The sequence below is a fragment of the Sceloporus undulatus genome, chromosome 3 (assembly GCF_019175285.1).
Source record: "Sceloporus undulatus isolate JIND9_A2432 ecotype Alabama chromosome 3, SceUnd_v1.1, whole genome shotgun sequence".
NCBI classification, from domain to species: Eukaryota; Metazoa; Chordata; class Lepidosauria; order Squamata; family Phrynosomatidae; genus Sceloporus; species Sceloporus undulatus.
In genome coordinates, this window is record NC_056524.1 from 140,561,789 (window position 1) to 140,580,538 (window position 18,750).

Sequence of the window (18,750 nt, forward strand, 5' to 3'; positions counted from 1 at the left end):
CTGTTGTAGAATCTTTCCTGGTATTGATGTCAGACTAACTGGATGATAATTGTTAGGATCCTCTTTTTTCCCCTTTTGAAGATGGGAACAACGTTTGCCCTCCTCCGGTCTGCTGGGACTTCTCCTATTCCCCAGGAGTTCTCAAAGATTATTGCCAATGGCTCTGAGATTACATTTGCCAGTTCTTTTAATATCCTTGGATGTAGTTCATCTGGTCCCAGAGATTTACATTCATTTAGATTAACAAGGTATTCCTGTACTACCTCTTTACTTATTCTGTGCTGCATTTCCCCTATTGTGTCATCTGCTCCATTCTTCTATGGGACTATAACTGCAATCAATTATTTTTAAAGTAGGTATGCAAGCTCTGAGTTTGCATAAGAAATTCAGAAAAATCTTTCAGGAAAGCGTCGCCAATTAGAATATGTCCTCCAAACAAGAAACAAAAATTCAGTTTTAAAGTGGTGAACGCATACAAATTTAGGTGTTCTTTAAGAAACAAATTTGAGAAACAAAGGTGTTCTTTAAGAAACAAATGTACATTACCTTCAGGCTATATGTTTAAGGTGTACATGAAACATTCATGAATTTCATGTGTAGACTTGAGTCCTGTCACCAAGATATTTCATTATGCACATGCAAATATTCCAAAATCTGAAAAAATCCAAAATCCAAAACACTTGTGGACCCCAAGCATTTCAGATAAAGGCAACTCAACCTACACTGCTTCCAAGAATAGCTTAACAAGTATGGACATAAATTAACTGAGACTTTGAGAAATGAAAGACAAATACTTAAGAAAAAGTAAATAAAGGTGTTCAAGCAATATTAATACCGGGAAACAGCTGTAGTGTAGTCCAGCCTTGAAGTTGTGGCTTATTCAGTGTGATTATTAAAACTGTATAGCTAAGGTTGCACAACAAAATAAGTTCCCAGTTCAAAGGAGAAGCCACAGATACCAGTATTGACCTAAATTTTTCACCTTTCTTCGCTGTTCTTCCTTCATCTCCTGCAGCTTTCTATTTTCCTCTTGCCTTTGGAGTTGCCTGTATGTGTGGCTTCTGGCCTATTGCAAAACAAAACAAAAATTGGTGTAAAAATAAGCTTGAGATAATATGTTTAAATTATCTTAGACATCTTGCAGCTAAGTGAAATGCCACATTTGCAAAGATACAGTCAGGTAAGCCAAGCAATAAGGTGCGAACAGCAGAAGAGACTTGACATTCAAGGATGGTTTTCTTTAATAGTCTAGTATCCCACAGCTGCTGACAACAACTTTTTTTTTTCCAGGAGATGTTCAGAAATCCATCAGTATTCATAGTTCCTGAAGGAGAATGGAAGGGTAGCATATACAGCCCCCAAATGGAATGTGTCACTTTGAAGTATGGATATTTTGAATTCTGGAGCTTAGATTTGGAAGAGTTCCAAGAAGCACAAGACACAAGATTTATGCTTCAATACCAGAAATGATTTACTTTCTGCCCATTGATATGCTGTCTTTAAGTACTAATACTTGGTAGTGCTGATGATTTCATCTGGAAATATAGAGATTTCAACAGATTGTTGGAATATGTTTCATAAAAGTGCATGTATCTGGGAATAACAAGCTCTAAATTCAAACTAACACCTGAAAATGCCTGGTTCAAAGTTATTGTTATCTCCAGGGCTGCACTTTCATATCCACTATCTAAATAGAAGCATAGAGTACATATATAAAATCTATTGTCTAATGAATTACATTTTAAAAAGATTATGCATGCTTTGCATACTAATGATTTTCATACTCATGAAATAAAGGTAAATTCGTTCTTGGTCACATTTTATACTGCTCCTCATCTATACAAGTGGCTTGCACCCTTTGACTCTCCATATGGGACTTCAGTTCTCAGATGCCCCAGTTCAGAGACTGGGCACAAAAGTCCAAAATAATTTGAAAGGAAAGGCTGAGAACTAACTGTCTTGACTATAGCAAAACACACAAAAGTGAGAAACCAGTCAAAACATACACAAATTACAGACAAACATACCCAGGCAGTGGATTCCAGGCTAGAGCAGTCTGTTTGACAGGTTCTTTGGTTGGATGAGCCAAAATCTAATCTATTTAAAAATTCAGTGGTTTTTCTGTAGAAAGAATACAAACACAGAAAAAAAGATTATGCTTTTATATGATTCTGCATTCTATTCTAGAATTATGAAATGAATAAATACAAGCAAATGTAATGAAAGTTTAGCAGGATGGATGTCCAAGGAAGAGGCATGCCATAGAAAGACTGATACTGACAGAAGTTGTCTTTCCACAACCTGGCCACCTGAAGTTATGTTGCTGTACAGGTTCAATTATTCCCAATCTCCCAAACTATGAATGCAGTAGTAGTAGAAGATCCTCTGGAAATTAGTAATGGCCGGTGCCTAGCAGTTCTGAACTCAGTCTGATCCCACCAAACTCTTCATCAATGAAACAGAAACTAGTCTCTCCCTCCCAAAGAATGGCATCATAGTTGCACTTTTGGATCCATGGGGTTTCAGTTCTGGGACACCCCATAGATGCAAAAAAGAAAAAAAATGAGTAATTGTGCCCCATATCATTCAATGGTGTTGATATGAATGTGCACACTTCAGTGTGTCTGCATTTGTGTCACCGCCATTTAATAATATGGGTCATGCTGATCTGTGATTTACTGCATTTGTGGATCTGAAGTGCGCAGATCCAAAGAGCCAATAATACTTAGAAATATAGCCTGTCCTACCCAAAACAGTGTATTTCCTTCATCTACACTCTAATATTAGCCAGACTTTATTCTTCTTGGTAAACACAGCAAGTATCAGGTAATCTAACCTTATTCTCTGTGATAGCAATGGCTAGAATGAGATCAATAGGAATTTTCACAGCATCATCTTATTTCAGTTCTCATTAACTTTTCCAATCACCCATTTTTATTGCTAGTACCTTGATGTTATTTCATGTCTCTTTCTTAGCTGGCTGGCATAGTTTCTCTGCTGGCCCACCTTCCTTTTATTCTAACCTATTAGTCTGTTGCTGGAGGCAATTTCAGGCATCAAGATTTCATTTATTATTGTGAAATAGTTGACATAAATCCCATAGTCTAAGAAAATTACAGCACTCAGTACTCTGTGGAGGTCTTGCCTTGTAAGCCATCCTAGGCTCCCCATCTGTATGGTCAAGCTGCTCCTATATTTTCAGCCAGCTTGAATGGCAGATTAATGGGCACAATTAGAAGGTGCCCTCACAGGCATTCAAACTGGCTTCATTACTACACTCAAGGAGGGGGGGGATCTATAGAAGCCTAGTTTTCTGCCAGTTAGCAAAGCACTGGACAATGGCCAAATAATCAGTTGCAAGAACAAAACTAAATACAGCAGTGTAAAGAGCAATTCCAATATAGATGCAAATTTTTGTTTGTCTTCATTTTCATTTGTGACAACAAGAAACCACAAAACATTTCCCATCACCTACAATATGATTTTCTGCTGACAAGAATTTTTGCATTTGTGAGAAGTATTTTTGTATAGCTGAGTAATGATAGTTACTGTTTTGCTAGATTGACTTTTATTTATTATTTATTTTAGTTATTTCAGTTTTATGCCGACTTTCTCCCAGAAAGGGATCCAAGGCAGTTCACAAGATAAAAACATGTTAAAAACTTTATGGTAAGAATTTTAAAACAGTTAAAATCATCTAATTAAAACAGTGTTTGCTAGTTATACGAGCACTCGTTAAACGAGCAGGCGTTAAACGCGGACCCCCCCCCCTATAAAACCACCCTATCATGAATATTATGTTAAAAAGCATGCCTAAATAAAAATGTTTTTGCTTGCTAGTGAAAGTCGAACAGGTAGAGGGCCAGTCTAGCCTCCCATGGAAGGGCGTTCCAGAGGGTGGGAGCAGCCACCGAGAAGGCTCACTCTTGAGACCTCACCAAGCGGATCTGTGATGTTGGCGGACCAAGAGAAAGCCTTCCTGAGAAGATCTTAGGACTCTGGAAGGTTCATATGGAGAGATACAGTCTTTCAGTCTGGACATAAGTGATATAAAATCATTACACTGGCTGCTGATCAGCTTCCAGGCCCAATACAAAGTGTTGGTTATGACCTTTAAAGCACTACATGGCTTGGGCCCGAGTTACTTGAAGGAATGCCTCAATCCGCCCCGCACTCTCAGAACATCCAGGAAGAATTTATCGGAATATACAAAGACCAGACCATTTACAACTTCCCATAAAGCATTCACAGCCGCAGCTCCCACACTCTGGAACAACTTATTGGAAGAGATCCATCTCATCACCACCTGAGAAGCCTTTAATAAGGCACTTAAGACAGATCTCTTCTGGCGGGCCTATCCACCTGATGTTTTATAGTGGATCTTATAGAATTTTTTACACCTGATTCAACAGTACAGAAACAGAGTACGATTTGGCTTTGTTGATGATTGTATTGCATCTTGGCGTGTTTTAATTGATTATTTTATGTAGTAGTATGGGTTGTGCAATTGTATCATTTGATTTTATTGGTTGTAATCCCACCTCGATCCACAGGGAGAGGTGCAAATTATAAATAACAACAACAACAACAACAACAACAACAACAACAACAATAGGCTTTATAAGTCATAACCATCCATTTGAATTGTGCCCAAAAATGAACCAGTAGCCAGTGAAGCTGTTTCAACAAGTGAGTTACATGCTCCCTATAACTTGCCCTTAAGCTTGGTGTTTTGAACCGGCTGAAGTTTCTGAACAGTTTCCAAAGGCAACCTGCGGAGTGTGTTACAGTAGTCCAAACTGGATGTAATCAAGACATGTGCCACCATAGACAGATCTGACGTGTCAAGGAACAGGCGCGCAGGTGGCACACTAGTTTTAGTTGTGCAAATGCACAGCTGGCCACTGCTGAAACCTGGGCATCAAGGCTCAGAGTGGGGTCCAGATCCAGGATACACCCAAGATCCTGCCATATATTGTTGTTATGCATTTCTAATATGTATAGGGGAAGGATATGGGGCATGCTGTATACATGTATCATTGGGTAGTGATCTTTTGCAAGGGATGGCTATGTAGCAGGGGTAGGAGGTGATGTAATGGTTAAACTGTTTGTCACAGCACTGAATGCTGAGACCAGTCTGAGAAATGTGTAGGAGAGTTCATCCTGGCAAGCCGAAGCTTATCACAGGCTGTAGATTCAGAAGAAAGCAGAGGTGATGTGGGACATCTAGTCACTGTCCTGGGAGCAAAGGATAAAAGAGCACCAAACTGGTGGGGTTGAGTAAACAACTTTAAATGTCTTGACAGTGGGCCCTCAGGATCTGTGGGGAATCCGTTCTGGATCCCCCTGTGGATATAAACATCAGTGGATGCTCAAGTCCCATAGTATGACATTTTGCCCCCATGCCCCCCTGAAACCAGCTTTGCCGTTCTCACTGCTGCAGCAGTGGGGGTGCCTCCATTTCCTCCTCTTCCCTGCCTCCTCCTCCTTTTCTCCTCTTCCCCCTTTCATTACTGCTGCAGTGGCTCTTGCTCTTTTTCCTCCTCCTTGTTCTTCCTCTTCCTCCTCCTGCTCTTAACTACCTCAGTCGCTGCCACTCTACCTCCTCCTTGTCCTTTCTCCTCCTCCTCTGCCATCCCCCAGGCTTGCCAAGTGCGGGTGCTCAAATCTGCACATGGCAAGTCCTCAGATATGGAGGGAGCACTGTTTTCTGCTTTGATATATTCTAGTGCCCTCAGTTCTAACTGGAACTTCTGTCTCCGCTGGCTGTAGCAATAAACATGTTTTGTTAGTCAGCTGAAGACTGGTAATCTGTGGCGCTGTACATACCGGTGTATGCAGCGCCCTGTCATGTGCTAGGGGTTGGCTGAGGACGCAGTGTCCATACCGGCTTCACCCCTAGCAAGTGACGGGGGCATCAAAATGGCACCACCCTGTACACACGGGTGACACAATTTTGACGTAACAGCCGCGTCGCGTCCAAACAGCTGTTACGTCCTGGCGTCGCTGAAGGGCGCTTGTGGCGCCATTTCAGTGGTGTTGAAAGGAGCTCCAAAACTGAGCTCCTTTTGTGCTGCGTATCGCTGGCGCGGCCTTTACATGACCATGCCAGTGATACTGAAGAGAAAGAGGCCGAGTGGCGCCTTTCTCGGTCTCCCTGCCGCATGAAGCCCCAAGGACACCCCTTTCCAGGCTGCAGGGAAGCATCGGATCGGGGCCTCCGGGGGTGCTGCTGTGGCAACTGAGGCCCTGATCCATTGGGGAAAGGGGTGGTCTGTATCCCACCTGTGTTTTGTAGTAAGAATTTCCCCTGGTTCTGACAGAGCCAATGGTTAAGATGGGTCTGCAATCTGACAACATTTGGAGTACAGAATGGTTGCCCACGCCTACACTGAAAGCAATATTTTCATTAAAGACTACTACATTGCTAATCACATGAAATTATCGGAATATATAACAGTTTAAGAAATACAAAAGCTCTAGAAAAACTGAAGGCAATGGTTTTGGGGCCAGCCCAAGGAATGTTCCTCCCTCAGGAAAAGCAGCAAGCCCTCATAATTCCAGATGCATAGTACCCAAGGCCATCACAAAACCTACACGTGTCCCTCCCTGACAAGAAAATACAACAACAATATTAAGCAATTGGCAGATTGCTTGCCTTTACACATCAGACAAAAATCAGCTAACTGAGGCACCCACCACAACAAATAAGCAGGGCTTGAGGTGAACTGCTTATCCTCTACAAGACTGCAGAATTTACTACAATAATATAAGAAAAGTTTAACTGTTTAAGAAAATTGTTGTCAGCTCTGACCTAATTCCATCATTACCCATCTAGTACATAAGACCTTGAACTCAGATTGGTGAATGACTGCTGAAAAGAAATGACTTTATTCTGAAGAACAAAGTAGTTACAATTTTCAGAGAACATCATTTCAAGGTATTAAAAGGGAATCTCATTACTCTTAAAAGAGAATAAAAACAACCTAACAATTGGAATTCATGCTGACGATGTGAAGAGATAAGTTACTTTCACACGTAATGAAGTTGAAAAAAAATACAGTCACCTTGAAAGAAGGTTTTGATGATTAAAGATATAACTTTAACTTATTAATGATCCACTCTAAGTGTCCTTTTGGAAAATTCAGAAAGGAGACTCAAGTACATCTAGAGAAGGCTTTTATTATAAAACCACCCTGCCCATTTAAATAATTTTCTGTACATCCAAATGTCATCTTCCATTTACAATTTTCCTGAGCTTTTCCACTATTCCTTAATCTTCCTTCCTCCCACAGAAGATTTGTTAAATTTTGCCATCTTATGTGTGCAAAATGACACAGCAGATGTTCTAGCCTGAAGACTTCCAAGAAACATTTGCTTAACAGACTGTATGAGTGAATGTGTTTGGGCTCCTCCAGATGCAGTAAATGTGCTGGGAGGTTCTGGTATTTATTGCTATTGCTATTGTTCTTGTTTTGTTTTGTAATATCCAAACAATGATTTTGTTGATCTGGACTATCTTCTAGCAATTTACTAGAAGAAGAGTCCAGATCATCTGGCAGCCCATTGTGAAAAACATGCCCAGCACTGTGCAGATAACATCACTCAGATCCATTCTGACTTATCAGTACACAGTATCTAGCTTTGGTGCCTACTTGATCACTGATAATGGGTACTTTTTAGTTTGTACAGCCACAGGATGTGGAAAAGATTCTTGGAGAGATGAGGGTAACCACAGATGTGTTACTCTTCCCTTCCTGACTTACTAAAAATTCAAAAAGGATTGGCTCAGTGTGTAGACGGTAGGTCTTGCTTGGGACATCCAGGAGTGACCATGTTACACCAATTTTAAAAACACTCCACTAGTTGACTCCACGAGTCAAAAAGGCTGGAAAATCCTGGTCTATATTGTGAAAACTCACACCTCTAACACAATCTGGAAAAGTCTGACATTTTGAAAATCCTGCCACTTTCACGACTTTAATCTAAACCTTATTGGTTGTCCCAACTAGAGTTGACTAGGTCAATAATCTGTGAGTTGGTAAATCAACATTTACATGCCAGAGATTCCATGAATGTGCTCTTGCAGGGTCTAAAAGGATGATTCAGCCTTGAAGCTTTATAAACTACTTGAAACGAGACAAGATTATACAGGAGTTGGTTTGAAGCTAGTACTGGGTGATTCAAAGCCAGCTATGGGTTTTTTTTGACACTTTTCTTCTTCAACTTCATGAACAGGATTTCCTTCCTTTTCCCCCTTTCCTTTATACTACCTTCTCTTAGCAACTGTTCTGGCAGACACAATCTCTGGCAGCAACTATTTGTAGCCCACAGAAGAAAAGAGTACCCAACAGCAGAATCTACTCTCAACATTGCCCCCTTTCCAAAGTGATTAAAGGAAGCACATTTCCTGTCCTCTTTGTTGTCAGCACAGGTAATAGCTCTCAAGCCAATTTTGGGATATTTACAATATTCTTATATAGGCAGAAAGTTACTCAAGTATAACAAAGGCTCTGACTGATTTATCTGCCATTAGTTTATTAGTTTTTTCAGACTAGATGGTGCTATTGCTTCACTACTTGTAGGATGTACTAATTGCTGCCTTGCCAGTCTCTCCTTGTGAAAACCTTTTTGCAACTATTGTAATGTTCCACCCTGTGTCCTATAAAAGCTTGAAAGTAGACCTCAGACACATGATTTCTTTGAAAGGTGCTTATTAATTTTGGAAAAATACACACATTGACACACATCTCAAACAGCCTGGTAGCTTATTTTTAAAAAATATGTATCTAATGATGATTTTAAGTTTCATGAAAGGGTTCATATTGTTAGACATTCAGTTTATTATCCTTGTATTCTTATTGTTGGGGACAAGGAAGATGGGATTATGAGGTTTTCTGCCTCAGGTGGCAGTATCACTTAACTATATGGGAGTGGGACATCTTTTGTTATTCTATTCTGCCTCAGGCAGCAAATGTTTTGTGTTGGGTCTAACAGAGAAGCTTCTTGCAAGTCAAGCATTTCTTCTTTTATTATTATTTTTTAAAAAATTAAAATATTTCTTCCATACCAAACAATTTCTGATTTGCTGTCCTAATCAGGCAGACAAGAGATTAAAATAAGTTTATGACTGGATGGGGTTTCTTATGTTGGTTTTTATAGATTTTTTAAGAGAAATCATTGTTCCCCCATCAAGTTTTATATAGTGGAAAAAAGGTTTGATTACTGTGAGGTATGGATTTTCCATTTTGAGACTGCCCTAGAATGTTTATTTTGTGGGGCAATCTTATGTTCAGGCCATCTCTCTGTAAACTTTCCTGATTTTTCAATGGAAACAATATATTTTTATTGTTTCTGCATGTAAGGAGGTTGAATTTCATAAGCAGAACACAGTTTTTCTGGAGGCTATTTCAGTATGGGCTCTTGGGTACTGGAAGAATTTGGTTTGAAGTGCAAGAAGATATGAAGTCCAAGGCTTTCATGGCTGACATCCATAGTTTTTTGTGGGTTTTCTGGGCTATATGGCCATGTTCTAGAAGAGTTTCTTCTTCACAATTCTCTGAAGATGCCAGCCATTGCAATGCTGGCAAAACATCAGGAACAAAGTCTTCTAGAACATGGCCACATAGCCCAAAAAAACCCACAAAAAACTAGGCAAGAAGATAGATTAGTTATCGACTTTAAAATCCTGAAAAATAATGAATAGGATCCACACCCATTCCTGTTCGTATAACTGAAGAACCAAAATAGTAACTGTCTAATCATGTCTATCTCGTTAGAAAAATGTACTTTGTCCATCCTAAAAACGTCAAGTTACTTGCATTCACTTCTAGGCTTAAGCAAGATCACATGCATTTTCAATGTGACAATTTAGTTTGCAACTACTTCTTAGTAGTAGCAGACCCAAGACTTCACAAATTCTCATTCGTACTATCTTAAACATGATCAGGCAATAGGAACAGGGGACAGCTGTCAAATGATAGGATCGTAGCATGAGGCCAGAAGGCCATACCCAAGAACTGAATAATATTTACTTATTATGAAGAACGGATGGTAAGAACCTCCACTAAGGAAACAGAAACACCATCTTTCCCTGTATGTGTGGTATGTATGTGCCTTCAAGTAGCCTGTGGATTTAGGACGATCCCATGAATTTCATAGGGGTTTCTTAGGCAAGGAATACTACTGAACCTCAAACACAACTTACAAAAGGTAGTCTTCATCAAGCATCTGATGCCTTTGCCATTCTTGTTGTCTTTGTTTTTCTTCAAGTTTCTTGGCCTAGAATATTACAACATCAGAGCCGTACAATGAATTATTGATGCAGTACTATAAACAGAAACAGTCAGCTAGAAGTGAAGCACATGTATCCTAGGACAGACAAAGATAAAGTCATCACTTAAGGCTGATTCTATATAACCATAAGTTTTAGACAACGAGTACAACTTGCTTGAGTTCTTTATTATTGATAGATTTTATTTCATATATTTATCTTCCCTTTCCCTTCAAGGGATTCAGTGTGGCATACATGGTTTATTCTCCCTTTATTTTCTCCCACAAACCACCTTATGATAAAAATCCATTTCCCAAGACCTAGTGTAATAATAATTATGCCACACTGGTCCTCATTTAAGAATTATTTCCAATCAGTATTGACTCATGATAACAATCAGATACATTTTTTGGTCCAACACTAAGATATACGCACAACCCTCTAGAAATCAGATGGAGGTAGCCATTAGAAACAGTACTGAAGAAAGACTAGTGCAACTCAAACAAAAACATTAAACCATAGTTTAATGTAATATACATGCCTTAGGGTAGTGCACACCTTTGTTCCCTTTCCTTTACATATAGGTGCAAGCTTTTGGAAACCTGATGAAACTTTTCCTTCCATCTTCAACTGCACTTTTATTTATCATCATATCCAAATCCAAAATTAGAGTTGCAGTTAACTTTAATTATAGTTCAGGAAAGAAACTAGACCATTCACCATGGTTTAGGATAACTACAGTTTGAGGTAATTACACCAATGTGGTGTAGTGGTGTGAGTGTTGGGACTATGAGCCTGGAAATCAGAATTCAAATCCCAATTCAGCCACAGAAACCCATTGGGTGACCTTGGGCAAGTCACACTCTTTCAGCTTTAGAAGCAGGCAAAGGCAAGCCCCATCTGACCAAATCTTGTCAAGAAAACCCTGTGATAGGTTTGCCTTAGGGTCGCCATAAGTAAAAAATGATTGAAAGACACACAACAGCAACATAGTGGTCTGGGTAAACAAGCTAAGATCACATATTTGCTGAAGTTCAGACACCTGTAATAACCATGATTAGTTTAACACAGAATCCAGAGTTTATTGATTTTGTTCTAGTAACACACTAATAGGCATGGAAGAAAAGGCATATTTATGTTTATGCGCATAATTCTGAATTATAATTTTAAATCAGAACAGAGCTACTCTCATAAATTAGAGAAATATCCTGAAGAGGGCAAGGTATTTTTTCATTAAAATAATCGTGTTAATTTAAAAAACCACCAGATAGTGCTAGTTTGATCTTGGAAACACTTTGTGTGTATGTGCCTTCAATTTACCTGTCAACTTATAGTGACCTCATTTATTTCATATGGTTTTCTTATGGAATCCTCAGAGGTGGTTTTGCCAGCTCTGAAATATAGTCCATAGCACCTGGTATTTGTTGGTGGTCTCCCATCCAAGTACTAAGCATTACTGAAAATATAATAGTCGGCCCTCCATTTTTGCAGGGAATCCATTCCGGACCAACCCACGTAAACAGAGATTCACCAATATTCAAGCCCCATAGGCTTGTATGGGGCGAGTGCTTGTATGGGGTGTCCCACTGAAATTAATGGAGGTCACCCCTCCATGAATATTCAAGACCACGGATCTCAAAAGAGAGAGAGAGAAAAGAAAAGCCCATGATAGAGTCTTTATGTCAGAGCTGACTTGAAAGCACATAACAATCAATCAAGCAGAGTTACTTATTAGCAACATGTTATTTAGTGCCATTTTTATTATTAAAAGTAAGAAATGCATTTAAAAATAGAAAAAATCCCCCAAGTACCCAAAATAACCTCAACACAAGTAACAAATAGTAATGGGTTGTTGTTGTGGTTGTATTTATTTATATTCCTCCTTCTTCCCACTTAAAGGCAACAGGTAAATGCTATTTGCTACAGAAATGAACTCTAACACTTACCATATATACTAGATTACAAGTCAACCTCATGTATATATCGAGGTCATTTTTTGGGGCCAAAATTGTTGATTTTCATATGACCCATGGATAAGTCGAGGGTCAGAGTTAAGGAGCAACCCAGCTGGAAAGAGGCTCCAGCAGCGATCTATCACCTGGCCTCTTCCCAGCTGGATCACCCACTCTGGAGGCAGCCCAGCTGGGATCAGACTCGGGGGACAATCATATGTCAATGCTATGTGTAAGTCAACCCAAGCTTTTGGGATCAATTTTTAATTTTGGGGTCAAATTTTTTGACCTATACATGAGTATATATGGTACTTCATTCTTATTAAAATAGTTAAAAGTAATGATGTTGTTCCTTATTCCAAAAAAAAAAAAAAGCTCCAAGCTCCTCCATACGCACCTGTGGGGACGTAAAACAACCCTGGCCAGATTATGTCTGTTTTACCTTTTCTCTTTGAATAGCTTTCTTTTTCAGAATGTCTGCTTCTTCTGCCTCCCTCTTGATTGTTTCATATTTTTCTTTCTTCAACTATCATGAGAAAAAGCAGTGCTTATTAAAGAGACTGCATTTACTCCAACTAACATTTAGATTAGCAAGTCAAGGAAGAAAAGGACAAATTGGGTTTCTAGTACACTGGTGTACTTCACTCAAATACTATGATTAACAGGGATCATGGGAGACCAGAAGTCCCAACAGTATTTTGAGAGGCGCAGTATGTTTACACTTAAATATTCTTACTGGCAACAAGGTGTCATGGGGAATCAAAAAAGATAAGGACCTGCTCCCTCCTCCTTTGAACCTGTTGCAGACAGAGTCCTATCCACCATTGCATCTTATCATGAACAGGGAGGCAGTCACACATGTTCTTCAGCTGTCATAAACCACATCCACACTGCAGAAATAATCCAGTTTGACAACACTTTAACTGCCATGGCTCAGTGCAATGAAATTTTGCGAATTGTAGTTTGTTGTGGCACTAGAGCACTCTGACAAAGAAGGCTAACTATCCTACAAAAACTACAATTCCCCAAATTCCATTGCACTGAACCACGAAAGTTAAACTTGACTCAAACTGGATTATTTCTGCAGTGCAGATGCAACCATAGCCCTCAGGTTTGTTGTTAATTGCCATCAAGTTGATCTTGGCAATCCTATGAATGACCAAACTCCAAGGCCTCTGTCCTCAACTGCCTTCCTTGTTCAGGTCTTCCAGACTCATAGCTGTGGCTTCCTTGATTGAGTCTATCCATCTAGAATATGGTCTTCCTCTTTTTCTGCCACCTTCTGCTTATTAAATGTTATTCCTTTGGTGGGGTTTTTTTTTTTTTAGTGAATTATGTCTTCTGATTATATGGCCAAAGTACTATAGTCTTATTTTAGACATCACGACTTCTACAGAAAGTTCAGGTTTGATTTGCTCCAGGAACCATTTATTTGTCTTTTTAGCAGTCCGCAATATCTGCAGAACACTTCTTAGCATCACATGTCAAATGAGTTGATTTGATTCCTATCAGCTTCCTTCACTGTCCAGTTTTTGCAGTCATATATAGAAGTGGGAAATATGATGCAACAGCTAAAAAGCCAATGTCATTCTAGGTTGCATCAACAGAAGTATAGTGTCTAGATTGAGAGAAGTAATAGTACCACTCTACCCTGCTTTGGTCAGGCCTCACCTCAAATACTGGATCAAATTCTGGGCACATTTCAAAAAGGGTGTGTCCAGAGGAGGATGACCAAAATGGTGAAAGATCTGGAAACCATGCTGCATGAGAAGCAACTTAGGGAGCTGAATATGTTTAGCTTGGAGAAGAGAAATTTAAGATGTGATATGATAGCCCTATATAAATATTTGAAGGGATGACATACTGAAGATTGAGCTAGTTTTGTTTTCTGCAGCTCCAGAGAATAGGACCCAGAGCAATGAATACAAACTAGAGGTAAAGAGCTTCCACTTCAACATTAGGAAGAACTTCCTGACAGTACAAGCTGTTTGATAGTTAAACACACTCCTTCAGAGTGTGATAGATTCTCCTGGAAGTTTTTAAAGAGAGACAGGGTGTCCATCTGTCAGAGGTGCTTTTATATGGTGTTCCTGCATGGCAGAGAGTTGGACTGGATGGCTAATGTGGTCTCTTCCAACTCTATGGCCTGTTACAGACAGCCAAAATAAAGCTGCTTCAAGTCACAGTGGAAGTATGGTGTTTCAATGATGCATGCGTCCTAAGAGTCCAGAAGTCGCACCAAAGCCATGCTCCAGCCCTGCATCATTGAACACCATACCTCCACTGTAACTCGAAGCAACTTCATTTTGGCTGTCTGTAACAGGCCTATGATTACACACACACACACACACACATACACACACATTCACACACTGAATAATTTCTAATATAGAAATATTATCTGTGGTAAACCCTATTTCCTTATAGAAAACCGATGAGATCAAAAGGATCCTTCAGTTTACATTATTGATAACTTGGGAGTGCTATCCAAAAGGAAAAATGGTGTCTGGCTGCTCACTGAAATGATTTGTATTCTTCATATTTATTTTCTTATACAAAGAACAAAAGAAACCAAGTCAGACAACACAAAACACTTTTGTTCTTATTCCATGCAGTGGTTAAGGAACAGAAAGATACATTCTAGCTGACCTTTTGCTGGTATTTAGACTGCTTGTGTTCAAATAGCTGCTTCTGCCTCACTTCAGCCTCTGATGCCTTCCCACCTAGAAACGTAATACATATCAAATAAGTCAGGAGCATACTAAATTCATTCTACACAATATAATATTCAAGAGGCAGCGTTACAATATATTGTATATTAACTGATATAGGGAGATGTCTCATCTTAAATGACCTACAAATCAGACTGAGAAACTAGATGATGCTTTTCTAGAACAGATGATCACACACTCAGAAAGGAGATATGTAGTAGTGATAGGTGACTTCAACTATGCTGATATTTGCTAGAAGCCAAACTCAGCCAAAACTTTAAAATTCAGTAAACTCCTCACTTGCCTGGAAGACAATTTCATTGTTGAAAAGGTAGAAAAGACAAGCTATTTTTGATCTGATCCAAACCAGCAGGGAGGACCCAATAAATGGGGTGCAAGTGATGGGATCCTTAGAAAGGAGTAATCATGTTCTCCTTAAGTTTGTTACACAGTGGAAAGGAGAAGCCAAGCATAGTCAGACACGCATTCCAGACTTTAGGAAAGGTGATTTCAGCAAACCTAGGGAAATACTGGGGGTGATCCTATGGTCAAGAATATAAAAAAAGAAGGGAGTTCAGAACAGATGGGAGTTTCTCAAAAGGGAGGTGCTGCTTTGATTCTGTGTTCCTGCATGGCAGGGAGTTGGACTGGATTGCCTTTGTGGTCTCTTCCAACTCTATGATGCTATGAAATACAAGAGTTTTCCTTTTTATCTCATTAAAATGGGTGGAGTGGCTTTTGAAACCTGAACTACAGAATGGTGTCTTTGCCAAAAAATGTCAAGTTGTATATCTAGTTTTGTATTTGAGAATATTAAACAAGTACATGAGAATAAATAGAGGCTTTATTTTAGTCTTTTAAACAAAACTAGAAATCTGCATTGGTTCACCTTACGCGCTCTCTGTCCTCCCCAATGGTGTTCTTACCATTTTCTAAAAACAGAGGTTTTATTTCAGCCCATGCTCTCTTAGCAGAATCACCAAAACCTGCCAGATCTCACAGAAGTCCAAAGTACATGATAGGAAAATGGGCAAGTTGCACCATTGCAACTGGTAGCTTTTATTTTTCAAAAATTGAACTGCAGTGAATTCATAAAAATAAGTCTGGCTCCCTTCAAAAAACTAATTTAAGTATTTGTTTGTATCAGTGCCTCCCCGATGAGTTTTTTTTTAAATTTTCCAGGAGATCATTGGCAATTTTGTCACATTAATTTAGCTCCCTGCCTTAAGTTAATGCTGCTCCATCAAGATTGATTTATGGCCTGAAGTACATGCTTTTATATTTTATAAGACCTTTTATTAATATTGTAAGCTGATTTGAGTTCATTTGGGGCACAAGCTTTAAATAAGCACAACAAGGAAACCAATAATTAATTCTCACAACAAATTCTGGAAAATAAAGCTGATACAGGAGCAATTTACAGAAGCTGATCAAATACCAAATGGAAGACTATTCACTACTAAGCTCCTAATAAAACAAATAAAAATTGTGCACAGGAAACATTTCATTAGTAAAGTGCATTGCTGAAAGATGTGCTTAGGATACTGTTGTTGTTGTTATGCAGTGTGGGCCCAACGTTCCAGCTAATTCCAGCTAATTATTGAAAAGGAATGCTCCAACAGCACCCCAATATGGAAACCCAGGTTTCTGTTATGTTAAAAGATGTACTATAAATTGCCCCCCCCCCCCCAAATACTGCTGAATCAGCTGTTGAGGCAAATATTCATCCCTGGTTCCATATTTCATTATTGGTTGCCATCAGAAGGAATGGAGCTGAGGGAATACTTCACTCTACCTGTACTACAATTCTGAACTTTCAGGTAAGAGTTTATGAAACACAATATATGATTGACTCAGTACAAAAATGCCCTATTGCCTCCGCAATCACTTGATACAATTTGATCAAGAAATCTCATCAGGTGTTTCTCAAATTATTTACAGTATGAGCCTCCAGTACTTATTGCCTAGGCTACATCACTGAAGTAACAACGGATTCTGTATTCTTATTTGCTTTTATGCTTGGTTCCACAGATTAGCTAGAGAATAAATCTGGCTCACTACCTGCTATAGACGGACAGTACTTCAATACTTAAGGGAACTCCCATAGTATTTATTCAAGGTTATCTAGCATGCCATATAAGGCTTCAGCAAAGAAGAGTTCTGATTATTTATCCAGCAACATTTCCATTTCCTCAAGTACAGCAAGTTTTAATTCTCACAAAATTTAAGCACTGAAACATGATTTACATTTTTAGCTCAGAATGCTAAGAGAAAGCAGCATCTTACTGGCATTTTGGATGTCTTTAAGAAATGCCTCAGGGATGGCTACTTACCCAGTTTCTGGGGCGGCAATCTAATCACTCCTGGCCTGTGCTGTTCCTTCCACTTTGCTAGGTCCTCCAACTCTTTATTAGCAACTGAAATATAGTAAGTAAAGCAAGGAGGAAAAAGTACCAATGAGAACATTATTTTATGACAGGCATGAAAACAGAGGAAGAAAAAAATGGTTCCTGAAGGAGCAGGAAGAATCCAAAGCACCATCAACAGTAGGCTCTTCCACCCACAGGTTCCCACCAATTCATCTACATAATCCAGGCTAGTATGACAACTCATAGATAAAGGATAAAGCACAGGATACATACAAAGAAAAGTAGTTCTGCATGTCTCATGCAAACAAGTGGTCCACTCTGAGGTCAACTGGCTTAACACATTTGGACTGTACTTCTTCAAAAAAAAGTACGATGGCAGGAACCCTGTTGGTGTGCTACATTGCACTTTTGAAGAAATTATTAATGGTTCTCCTATTTAAAAGGTTTATGACTGGAAGCTTCGGCACTACATACAATCTTGACACTCAGACCATGCTGCAATTTTTTAAAGGGGGGAATCAATAGCGAGCTGCAAAAATATTTACAGACATAAATATCCTAACATTTTTTATTATCTTGTCCACTACCAGAAAGAATTTCAATTAAAAATAAGGAACAACCTTAAAAAATGTTATCAAAGCTTAGAAAAATTGGTTTAAAAGTGTAACTCGTCAAAGGATTATTTTTTATTTTTGGTTTGCATTTTGCAGTACTTGCAAGGGGCACTGAAACAGGAGTGAGAAGCACTCAGTTTATTTATTGAATTGTATATGTCTATTTGTTTTCACTAAGTGTCCAAAAGCCGAGCTTTGGCATCTATTTGCACAGAAAGCTACTACTTAAAAATGCCTTGGTGTGCTATGCTGGCATTAACTACACCAGCCTAGGCAATGGTACTAAGAAGAAAAAGGCTGCAGCAGGCACAGAGGATGTGAAGGAAGGAAGACATCGGAGAAACTGACAAAATCTGCTGACCCAGAACAGCCTATCATTCCATCTGGAAAAATATGGACCCATTAATGTAATGCTCCCACAAGATTCCAACCTATCATCTAAATGAAAAAGTGAACTTTTCAATCAATTTTTGTAACGGGAGCTTATATTAGGGAATAATTTATGAAATCAACCGAACTCATTTTAAAGTGGACATGTTCCCTGTTAATCACCATGAGAATCTTACAGATCCATCATGGGAATCTGTAAGATTTTAAGAAAAGCAACAGACAAATCTGATTTACTACATCAGTGTTTTGATATAAATATCAGATGCAGAAGTGAGGTTCAACTTCACATGATGCTTTTAAGGATGGAATGGAATCACCTTTAAAGCTACACCTACATGCAAGTGAATCAAAGGGCTACCTACATATACCTACCAGTGGTGCAGTTTGTTAAAAGCTAACCTAGGCCTGCTCACAGATCTAAAAATGATATAATTTTGGTGT

The 18,750-nt window shown here is 39.0% G+C and overlaps 1 protein-coding gene across 2 annotated transcripts in view; it reads right to left on the minus strand.

The window, feature by feature from the left end:
* The window catches only part of EPSTI1 (epithelial stromal interaction 1), a 43,402-nt gene that overhangs the window by 12,734 nt on the left and 11,918 nt on the right, over positions 1–18,750 (minus strand). For both annotated transcript variants that reach the window (XM_042458876.1, XM_042458875.1), the window contains exons 3-8: positions 17,270–17,353; positions 14,875–14,948; positions 12,668–12,751; positions 10,208–10,281; positions 2,028–2,121; positions 983–1,066 (exon numbers count right to left, since the gene is read on the minus strand). In XM_042458876.1, the coding sequence (XP_042314810.1) occupies positions 983–1,066; positions 2,028–2,121; positions 10,208–10,281; positions 12,668–12,751; positions 14,875–14,948; positions 17,270–17,353 (494 nt within the window). The remainder of the gene's footprint in view (positions 1–982; positions 1,067–2,027; positions 2,122–10,207; positions 10,282–12,667; positions 12,752–14,874; positions 14,949–17,269; positions 17,354–18,750) is intronic.